Source organism: Leptonotus elevatus, chromosome 1, assembly GCF_054856555.1.
Source record: "Leptonotus elevatus isolate MCC_2025b chromosome 1, RoL_Lele_1.0, whole genome shotgun sequence".
Lineage (NCBI taxonomy): Eukaryota > Metazoa > Chordata > Actinopteri > Syngnathiformes > Syngnathidae > Leptonotus > Leptonotus elevatus.
In genome coordinates this window covers 54351980-54363719 of record NC_141239.1, presented here as the reverse complement: position 1 = coordinate 54363719, position 11740 = coordinate 54351980, and the positions used below count along the sequence as shown (strand labels likewise).

The following is an 11740-nucleotide window of genomic DNA, read 5'->3' as shown; positions in this document are numbered from 1 at the left end:
CGTTCTGCAGATATCATAACTTTTATTATGATCAATATTTTCAATGTTTGGTTTGTTCAAAATCTCTAGCCTAGTCATGCTACTTAAAATGATTAAATAAAACAGAAACAAAACATGAATAATTAGCCAGATAGTCTTGTGTAAAACAAACAGAAACAAAACATGAATAGTTAGGCAGATAGTCTTGTGTTCCACAATGGAGCAGTTTTGCAGTTACATTTTAGTCATACCGAGACCTGACAGTGCCAACCCCGTACGGATTGAAATTACGCCTTCTCGCGATCCGTAGTTAGCTTCGTTACCATCCGGATCTGAAGAACAACCCACATATTAGCACCGCTGCTGGATTGCTCTGCGCACCATAATAATATTGTTACTAGCGCCATAAAAGGCATACAAGGATAAATATGCCTTTGCCTGTGCAGGTTTTTAACTTTCAGGTAAGCGTATCGTTGTTTTCATGTGCACATATGCAAATGAAAAAATGATGTTTGCCACGAAACCCAGAGAGTAACGTATTAGCTAGCTAGTTAGCGAGCGACGCTAACTTGACCAACAAGCTGGAATTTATTAAAACTGACTAACGTTATTATAGCAAAAATGTAGTTAAATTGCGCAATTATACGTTGTTGGTTCAAAATCAAGTGCCTGTAGCCTTTTGCCTGAAGGGCTACGAACAAGCGACCTAATTGTTGATCTAAGTGCTCAGTTCGCTTCATTTGACCAAACAAAAATCCGCTTGACATACGATAACTACTTGCAAATAGAATAACAATAATCGTACCATCTCATTTGAACTAAACAGCTTTTAAATTATGTTTGAAACATAAACAGCTTAAACAAGGCCTCGAATGGCTAACAAACAACAGTGACGGACAGTATAGCATTTTCGCTTTAAATAACACATATACACAAAAACGGGCAGTGCAAGCAGCTGACTTTTACACAAGTAGTGATATTTCAACTGAATGGGTGTTCAGACAACATGTTGCATTGACGGAGGAATAACTTGTTTATATGTGTGCAGATTGTAGCGAACGATAGCCAGCAATGACAAGTTAACTTCCTGTTAGCTTGACACTCATGCTTTGACAAGTGTGCACCTAGTGAGTGGCATATACAGGCTAACATCTAATTCATTTCACTGTCAAAATATTTCAAATACTGTTTGGTGTGCCTGAACTTCAATATTTCATGCATTTTGGGACAACGTTTCTTGCTATAACTATAATGAACAATTTGCAGGAACTCCTTTTTAGAAGTCAGTTGTCAAAGTGCTAATGTTTTTTAACGTTCACTAGACTGCTGCCACTTGCAAATACGTTTTTGAAAAAAATCTGTCAGTTAACTGTACAACATTTGTGTTTTACTGTGGCTGCATTGTATATACACACATATAGGCATTGTAATGCAAATTACCAGAAGAGATAAGACTGTTAGAAGTATAGCAAGCACAGCAACCTGTAAAGTTACTAGATGATTATTCTTTCATTTTCATGTTTTTTCTTGTTGGTTTACAATGGTTACAGATTTGTTGTCATATGTACATACTGTATTCTGACAATAATGCAATGTTGTGTAACACTAATGCAATGCGAATACTAGTAAGTCACTCAAAAACAGGAAAGCGGTTCATTGCTACTGTAAAATATTCCTGGTGCATTCCTTATAGGGGGCGGCGGAACCTATGCAGATTGATGCAGACCCCCAGGAGGACCAGCAGAATGCTCCTGACAACAACTATATTGTGGACAACCCAACACTGGTATTTGTTGTCAAAATTGTGTATTCTGATTGTTATTCACAGGTGAATTGCCTTGTGTTACGGCGACAAAGGGTTCATGGGTGGAATAATGCACATTTGCATCCATAATAATCGCTTACATAAAGATATGCAAAAGCATTTACTTAAGATGTTGAAATGGAGTAACGCTGCATGTATGTCAGTCACATTTGAGCACTTTTGCTTTCTTTTTAGGACCTAGAACAATATGCAACCAGTTACAGTGGACTAATGCGTATTGAGAGACTCCAGTTCATCGCAGAACATTGCCCACAGCTCAGAGTGGAATCTTTGAAGATGGCTCTGACATTTGTCCAAAGGACATTCAACGTTGACACTTATGAAGAGGTCCACCGCAAACTAACTGATGCTTCACGGTATTATAGTGCCCTTAATAAGACATTGCAATTATATTACTTTGGCGCTGGAATTCATGTTTGTTGCTTTGTTATCATCGTGTGACTGAGCTCGTTACTGTTGGTCCATGGCGGCATAAATCATCATTGTGTGAATGAGGAAGGAAGCTTTAAATAGCAAGAATGTAACAATTAATGTTACAGTGCAGTACGTGTGATTAAAATGTTGCTGTTATCAACAAACTGTCAATCTGTTTAATGTTTGAAGTTCAACTTTCTGTGTAATTGTTTGCCTGATTGCATCTCACGGGTTAACTATTAAAATGAATAAAACAAGTAAATTGAAAACTATTTTCTGTTCTTGCATTTAGGGAAGTCCAGGGTGTACCAGAAGTAGCTCCCGAGGGTGGGGTTGTCCCTCCTCCTCTGGATTCAGCATGGGCAGAGTCCACCAGGAAGAAGGCTCTGCTTAAATTGGAAAAACTGGACACTGATCTAAAGAATTACAAGGGAAACTCAATTAAAGAGAGCATCAGGTATGATGACTGAATTATATTATTCATGAATACATTTGTAGCATTATTGTAACATTTTAAAAAATTTCAAGGATGTGCTCCTGTAAAATGGTACTAATCCGTCCTTAGGAGAGGACATGATGACTTGGGGGATCATTACCTGGACTGTGGTGACCTCAGTAATGCTCTCAAGTGCTACTCTCGAGCTCGGGATTACTGCACCAGTGCTAAACATGTCATTAACATGTGTCTGAATGTAATCAAGGTAGAGCAAATCACACACTAAAATTTCAGCTGCTCATTTTGTTTTCAGTGAAAAGACCCGATACAACTAGTGGTCAGGGTTAGGAATGCCCCTGCTCTATTGTTTTAAATATGGTCTACACATTTCAGATATTCAGTCTCTCTATGTGTTTTTTTTTTGTTCAAACAGGTTAGCGTTTATCTCCAGAACTGGTCCCATGTACTGAGCTATGTCAACAAGGCGGAATCCACACCAGAGATTGCAGAGGTGAGCATTACTATTCTTCAAGAGAACGTCACTATCAAATTGTGCTTGAAGCTGCTGATACAGTTCCTACATTAATGAGCCATTACACGGGATGTTAAAACACCAGTGCACAATTCAACCAAACAAGCATGTATGAGAATAACTGAAAACAGCAACAGCTTGGAAACTATCCCTTTGAGTTTTAAGTAAAAAAGGGATACATGATTGAACTGGCACATCAATTGGCAGATGATTGGATGAACACTTACTGTCTTTTGCGTTGAACATGGGTTATTAACAATAACAAGCGGGTGGGGTCTAACAAAGGGCTTCAAACTGTTGTTTTCTCTTCATGCAGCAACGAGGAGAGCGAGACAGCCAAAATCAAGCAGTTCTTACCAAATTAAAGTGCGCTGCAGGTAAGAAAACATTACAATATGTTACGTTCTCTCGCTCTTGCTCTCTCTGTGAAAATCTTATTTCAATCATTGTTGGGGTTAATTCATTGTTCCAAATACTTATGAATCCCATGTTTTCCTATTTGAGGCCTGGCGGAATTGGCCTCTCGAAAATACAAACCAGCCGCCAAGTGCTTTCTACAGGCTTCCTTTGACCACTGTGACTGTCCAGAGGTGAGTCATGTCCAAATGTGGTTGCTCTTTAAACTCAGTCCTACACGATCAAAAACGGAAAATTACTGATCTTTTGTGTAAAGTCAAAAATCTTCTTTACAATAATGTTCTATGTGCCGCCACTAGTCTAAACACAGTATTCTGATTAATGTTGCATCTGTGGAATATGAATTAAGCAGCAAAATCCATCCGTTTTTATCCATCTCAGTCATTTGGCCACTTGCTGTTGACTGACGATGACATCGCAGCGCCAAAGGGCTCAGTTTGTAAATGTCACATGACCAAACCTAGAAAACAGGTGAACCATGGCAGTGGTTACCTGATAGCCTGGGAATCCAGACTCACTCTCCGGCAAAGCCACTGGTCAACCGTCAACCATCCTATCACTCGCATTTCGCAGGCGGGGCAAACCTGAGCTGACAGACAGAGGAATAAACCAATGAGCAAAGAACAAACGTGATGTCAGAAAAGTGACTCGTTGAAGTCCCCCCCCCCCCCCCCCTCATTTTTTCTCCAAAAAATCCAACATGGCTACTAGCTGAAGAGAGACAATAGTGAATGACTTATGTCGTTGTTGCGGGAAAAACTTGAAGATTCATGGTGTCATGAGTCACTCTGTTTTGATATTCGAACAGCGTTGGCGAAGACGATGTCACACAAATAGCCGAATTTGATTGGCCGGCCTGTTTTTGGCCGGTGCCGAAACACTGTCTATGAGCGCCTGTCCAGACCCACTTTCTTTTTCACGGAAGTGGGTGTGGCTTGCCAGAGTAGTTACCTGGGGCACTGTGATGTCTTTAAGTTGTAGAAAGGTACAAAGGTTTTCAGTCAGCAGAAGGTTACAAAAGAATTTCAAAGACATTAATTATACAATGAACACAGTTAACTCAACAGTTATATTCTCTCGAACTGGACACCAATAAGTATTTCAACACCAACACAAAGCCACCTCGAAATTATATTTAATTGCCATTTAAGGACGCTAAAAAAGTTAGTCTGTCATTGTATGATATGGTAAGTCTCCGGTGTTGGCAACTAGCCAGTGCACCTGTGTGGTGCGACCTGAAAAAGTTGGTAGCACCAGTGCAAAAGTTAGTGTAGAGTCCTGATTTCGGTGCACGGCACCACATCCCACCGCTACAAACGTGTCATCCGCGCTGTCCCGCGCGCATCCATGCCCGACTGCGCAAACTGCATTGACTATAATGGAAATGCACCACCAGAAACGCTCACTTCACGTTTGGTCAGAACGTACAATTTTTTCTCAGCTAGACTGCTATTATGCCACTTTCCACTAGACCGGTTCCACACCAAGTCGGCCTTGGTTGGCCCTGGATGTTCACGTTTCCATTTGACTTTTTCACATCCATACCATCTCAAAGGTGGTTCTGTAGCACTGGTCGTATGGGACCAAGGGGAGCCGTGTCGTCACTGTCATCTGATTGGCTGACAGTGATGAGCGAGCTACTCCGTGGCACACACCCATTTCCTGGTTTTATGCGAGCACGCAGAGGCGCCCGCCGGCCGTCGCCAAAGTCATAAAGAATAAAAATACAGTTTATATAATAAACATAATGTTTTACAACAATGCTGAACCATATTTACAATTTAATATGTACTAGTGGAGGGTTTTCTAATGATTGTGGTAAAAAAATATGCAAGCCCACACAGCTTGCCTGGTCGTGTGTTCCTGTTCACTTGAATGAGAGCTCCAGCCCAGCCATGAAAATCTCTCACCTTTTGGGGAAATTCGCCATTTTGAAACCAAAATTGTTCACCTACATGAATTGTGCAGATCGTGATTGGGAGGAACGGCATGCCCCCCAATCAAAACCCAAGCGGTGTTTTGTTATTGGATTTCTGTGCTCTCCACGGACTGACCATAACGAACACCATGTTCAAACACAAGGGTGTCCATATGTGCACTTGGCACCAGGACACCCTAGGCCGCAGTTCGAAGATCGACTTTGTAGTCGTGTCATCGGATTTGCGGCCATATGTGTTGGACACTCGGGTTAAGAGAGGGGCGGAGCTGTCAACTGATCACCACCTGGCGGGGTAAGATGCTGGTCCGACCGGGCAGACCCAAACGTATTGTGAGGGTCTGCTGGGAACGTCTGGCAGAATATCCTGTCAGAAAGAGTTTCAACACCCACCACCGGCAGAACTTCTCCCTTATCCCGAGGGAAGCGGGGGACAGCGGGAGATCGACAGGCGGATCGGTGCATCGTCTGCAGTGATTTTGACTCTGTATCGGTCCGTTGTGGTAAAGAAGGAGCTGAGCAGGCAAAGGCAAAGCTCTCGATTTACCGGTCAATCTACGTTCCTGCCCTCACCTATGGTCACAAGCTGTGGGTCGTGACCGAAAGAACAAGATCCCGGATACAAGCGGCCGAAATGAGTTTCCTCCGCAGGGTAGCCGGGCTCTCCCTTAGAGATAGGGTGAGAAGCTCGGTCATCCGGGAGGGACTCAGTGTCGAGCCGCTACTCCTCCGCGTTGAGAGGAACCAGTTGAGGTGGCTCGGGCATCTGGTTCGGATGCACGCCTCTCTGGGGAGGTGTTCCGGGCATGTCCCACCGGCGGGAGGCCCCGGGGACGATCCAGGACACGCTGGAGAGACTACGTTTCTCGGCTGGCCTGGGAACGCCTTGGGATCCTGTCGGAGGAGCTAGCTGAAGTGGCTGGGGAGAGTGAAGTCTGGGCTTCCCTGCTAAAGCTGCTGCCCCCGCGACCCGACCCCGGATAAGCGGTAGATGATGGATGGATGGAGATAGATAAGGATATAGAATAGAATAAGGGACAGTCTGGGACCTTCAACTGGAATAGTTTTGTTGATTTGTTACTTTACATTTAGGTTAGTTTAAGCAGTTAACATAATTTCTCTGCTCCCTTGCTATGTGTATCATATGTGTGGTTGTGTCTTGACCTGGCAAGGATCCTTGTAAGTGTAATTTATTTGCCCTTAGGCAAAGGATTAGACTAGTGACTTTCGAAGAGGGGATCCACATTGTGGATTTAGCCACAGCAGGTGCCAACCCCTTGTAGCCAGTACAGTGCAAATTATTTTTGCACTTGGTGTCCTTGAGGGTACCCGAGCAATCGTGAAATCAGTGAGGCGGGTTGACGGTTTGGTCGTGGCACAACTGAAATACTATGCTATATTAAAACACCAGTGGCATTAGTTATTTATTTGGCTAGATCTGAAGTAGTAAAGATAATTCAAATATGAAACAGTTAATACTGATATTTGTTTGTATGGTCATTACATTAATTAATGTCTGTCTATGATGTGCCATACGAACATCGGGTGAATTTATTTTGAATATTTAAAGATGGCAGTTGCTTTGCGGGGTTGTAGAATTTACTCCCAAGTGCATCAGTAAACTAAGATGCATGACATATTGTAGGCTGTTGTGCAGCGGAATTTGCACCTAACGCATTACCTGTAGTGTTTCAGCCATATTTTTTCCTTTCACAAAAACAAAAGTCAGGGTTTGGGAGGCAAATTCCACTGTATAATGTATGGATGTCTTTTCAGCTTTTGTCAGCCAGTAATGTAGCAGTCTACGGAGGTTTATGCGCTCTGGCTACATTTGACAGACAGGAGCTCCAACGCAATGTCATCTCGAGCAGGTAAGAGATTTGCTGTTGATTAAAAAGAAAATACATTTCACAAATGGAACGTTTTAATGTCTTTTTTTTTTTTTGTCCCTAGCTCTTTTAAGTTATTTCTAGAATTAGAACCTCAAATTCGTGACATCATCTTCAAGTTCTATGAATCCAAATATGCGTCTTGTCTCAAGCTGTTGGATGAAATGAAGGTAAGCACAAGGTGCTATTGACAGTAAAGAGAAAAATATATTAAGAATGAATGAATAGATTTTTGACAATAATGTTTTTGCATGAATGATTATGGTTTGTCCCTCCAGGATAATCTTCTGTTGGACATGTACTTGGCCCCACATGTGCGGACACTGTATAGCCAAATCAGAAACAGAGCTCTTATCCAGGTAACACAAATTACTATATACAGTGGGGTAAAAAAAGTATTTGGCCAAAATCTAATAGGAAGTCTATGGGAAATTGGCTAAATACTTTTTTTGCCTCACTGCATGACTGAAATGGACATATATTGAGGGTGTTTTTTAATGTACTCGTTGACATTACAAAAAGATAGCACAAAGCACAACGTCGAATGACGTACACCCAAAACGCGACGTCACGTCACATCGTGTTTACAGAAGTACATATGGTCCCGCTCATACAACTCATAAGAGGAACACACATTGGCAATATAAATTCATTTTTCTTTGTGTGTAAATTAATTTGAGGATAATTTTATTTATGGTGTGCAGTTTGGATTATTTATTTATTTACTGCACCAAATATCACTTCAAATATTTATATTTGAAAGATACATCTTGATACAAATATGAAACAAAGGCAGTGACCTCCCACCATAGAGTGAACATATTTCACATTGTACCCCACGCTATATGGTTAAAGGTCCTAATTTAGAGTTAACTTTACCAGCTATGGTTGCAAATTTTGCATTTTCTTTTCAAAATCTCAAAATCATTATTAAATAAATTAATCCTCAATTGAAAAAATAACCAACTTAAAAGTAGAGCTGTCAAATGATTACATTTTAAAATCAAATTAATCACATCTTAGAATTTTGATTAATCATGATTAAATGCTCAATTAAAAAGGCTTTATATCAATATTTTTTCCCGCCAAATTTGAAGAGCACCTGTTAATTCTTTCGACATTTAATGTTATGAGGACGTCTTTAACATTTTTTGATCCACTGCACTCGCTCATCCTCCTCTTTTTCTAATCAGTTACTTACTTGTAGAATTTAAAATGGAGAGAAAAAATGACCCCGATAGTTTCCAATGGGGGAAAAAAAAAACATTTATTTGTAATGGGTAATGTAAGATGAGTTTGAAATTATATCAGTGTTTTGGATCATAGTATATGGTATGTATTGGTAGTTAGTGTCAATTTCTCATGTTTTTTCTCTCTCTTCATTTGTCGTGGCAAGGCTCTGTCCCTATCCCACAGAAATAGTGGAGCTTTACTCTTTGACCAAAATTAGGCATGGACATCAAGCATATGGGACAGCTATTGAACTAATACAAGATGATAAAAAAAAACTCTATAATCAGTTGTTTTAATGCTTATTATTATTATTATTATTAAATTACCTATTTCAAATTTCAATATGCTATCCTTGGGCTGATAAAATTAAGCGCACACATCAATTCATGCTTTTCTATTATATTATCCATTACATTTGGATTTGCATGACACTTGTACTTGTGTTTTTAGTATTTCAGCCCTTACGTGTCGGCAGACATGACAAAGATGGCTCAGGCCTTCAACACTACAGTGGCGGCCCTTGAAGACGAGCTCACCCAGCTGATCCTGGAGGGGCTCATCAATGCACGCATTGACTCTCATAGCAAGGTACAAAAATCTGGATAATCCTTTTTCTAAATCAAAGATGTTTAAATGTGACCATGTCGACATGTTCACAATAGATTCTGTATGCGAGGGATGTGGACCAGAGAAGCACAACGTTTGAGAAGTCGCTCCATATGGGCAAAGAGTTCCAGAGACGAGCTAAAGCCATGATCCTTAGAGCGGCTGTGCTTCGCAATCAGATCCATGTCAAGGTATAAGAAAACCTTTTTTTTTTTTTTTTTGGTATAAGAAAAACCTGGTTTTATATGTCCTGGCATTGTCATAACGTTACTTCTCTCATCTTTAGTTGGCACAAACTTGGATCTTAGATTAGAGTGGCACGCATGCTCCCTCTAGTGGCACACAGTGGTACTTAACTTTGATCACATTCCCCTTGATTACCAGTAAAGAATCTAAACTGTCACCCTCATGAAAACCTTTTGCTGACATGCTTGTTGGAAACTTTCATTGAAATGTTTACTATTATAACCATTAATACATATCAAAGACTCTTAATGACATATCAATTTGCATCACTGTCGCACCTCATTAGTCTTTTATTATTTATTATTATTATTATTATTATTTTTAACATTAAGGAAATGAATCAATAATGTCATGTAAATATTCAAACACAACTCTTTGTGTCGTGCGGAGCTTGTTGGTGTCCCCCATTATAATAAGTTTAACAGCGCCAGGCAGGCTCAGATTTGTCCACTTTTTGTGATAATGCCGAAAAAGAAACAGCTGTGCAATCACTGTTTTAAATGTTGTCAAGGTGCTTCAAAATAAGTTTTTCCCCTCTCACATTTGGGAGCGTCTGCAGCTCATTTACTCTCTGACGCTAGAGTATAAACCATGTTGTTTGTATTTGAGCCCCGATTTTGTACAGTATCATACTGAAAGAACCAAAACTGTGGTGAAAGTTGGTGACCCAACACGGAGTGTGTGCTTAAGTCAGGCGTTAATATCTCATTTGTGTCCTCTCCCCCCTTCAGTCTCCACCCAGAGAAGGCAGTCAAGGTGAACTGACACCAGCCAACAGTCAAACCAGAATGAGCACCAACATGTGAGTCAGCACACTGACCGTCCGTCCGGAGGGAAGGATCGTCCAGCCGTTCTTCGACATCACTCACCTGAGTCACCTCAGTCCACCTGTTAGTTTCTTTGCTGAAGACAGAACATACAACACACAGTTTAAAGACTTGAATGTTCTGGATAGAGCCCTTTTATCACATCTCACGGAAAAGGCCGAAATGATGTGGACATGTAATTACAAAGAAAACTTGTGTGGAAACTCAGCATTAAAGCTGTTACTGGTTGGATATGCACTTTGCTCCGCTTGCTCTTTATGGAGGACTCATGAACTGAAACGATGTTTTAAAATAAAATGCCTTCCAGAAAATCTTGTTTTTATTTGGTTGTGCATGAGACAGTACACCAAAACTCAATGACTTAAAGTGGCTTTTTGAGACTTAAATATGTTATAGATTCAGAGCCCACAATTTAAATGAATTCAAGGATTAATTTGTTTATTTTTACATAATATGGGTTTCTAGCCTAGAATACTGGGGGGGGGGGCAATCACCATGTGCCTTTTCAGTTTTTAATAATAAATTAAGGTCACTTCAAATGAATCAAAATGTGGAATTTTCAAAACCAAGTCAAACTTCAGTACTTGGTTTGGAATCCGTAATCACTGTCTTGATGCGCCGTGACATTGATGCAATCAGCCTGTTGCGTTGCCTGGGAGTTTTGGAAGTCCAGATTTTCTTGATGCCTGTCAGCTCTTATTTGTGTTTAAGTCCGGTGACCCTCATTTTCGTCTTGATAATACACCATAGTTTCTCAATGGGGTTTAGGTCGGATACGTTTGCTGGACAGTCAAGCACTGTGATGACATGGGCATCAAACCAGGTTTTGGTGCTTCTGGTGGTATGGGTAGGGGCCAGGTCTTGCTGGTAGATGAATTTTTTGGTCAACTGTTGTGATCTTGGATATCTGATTAAAGTAAATTGTGCCTTTCATTCGGGATTCAAGGTCCAAGTGTTTGGCGGAAGATGAGCGAGGAACAGAACCCAAGCTGCTTGAGGTCCAATGTGAAAATTCCCCAATCAGTTATGATTTGGAGTGCAATGTCCAGTGCAGGTGTTGCTAAACTTCCAAATCCAAGGCCACTGCAGCAGTCAAGCAGAATGTTTTAGTCAAGTTAAGTCAGGTCATCTTTACACAAAGCGTTTTACTGAAACACATACCATAAAACATTAACAGCAATACAATCACATCAAAGAACCCCCCCCCCCCCTACATATGCTTTGATGTTTGAAGTGGTTAAGAAGACTTCATGATTCCTTCTGCTGAGGATCCATATGGAGATGTGGATTTCATCTTCCAGCAGACTTGACCCCTGCTCTTACTGCCAGAAGCACCAAAACCCGGTTTGAGGAAATGAAATGTCGTGTGTGGTTGAAAGGAGGATGAGACAGAGAAACTT

The 11740-nt window shown here is 40.8% G+C and overlaps 1 protein-coding gene across 1 annotated transcript; it reads left to right on the top strand.

Annotated features, from left to right (window-relative positions):
- The first annotated feature begins 272 nt into the window (after positions 1-272).
- Positions 273-10651, top strand: gps1 (G protein pathway suppressor 1). Its single transcript, XM_086070170.1, has 14 exons — positions 273-440; positions 1673-1765; positions 1979-2160; positions 2511-2675; positions 2784-2919; positions 3088-3165; positions 3503-3563; positions 3691-3776; positions 7316-7410; positions 7493-7598; positions 7707-7787; positions 9112-9249; positions 9324-9458; positions 10245-10651. Exons 1-14 carry the CDS (start codon positions 408-410, stop codon positions 10317-10319), a joined length of 1464 nt encoding a protein of 487 aa, XP_085926296.1. The 5' UTR covers positions 273-407; the 3' UTR covers positions 10320-10651.
- Positions 10652-11740: the final 1089 nt, after the last annotated feature.

Coding starts and splice junctions, on each gene's coding strand:
- gps1 (XM_086070170.1), top strand. CDS start 408: ATGCCTTTGCCTGTGCAGGTTTTTAACTTTCAG. Junction 2,676..2,783: donor TCAATTAAAGAGAGCATCAG/GTATGATGACTG, acceptor ATCCGTCCTTAG/GAGAGGACATGATGACTTGG. Junction 9,459..10,244: donor GCAATCAGATCCATGTCAAG/GTATAAGAAAAC, acceptor TCCCCCCTTCAG/TCTCCACCCAGAGAAGGCAG.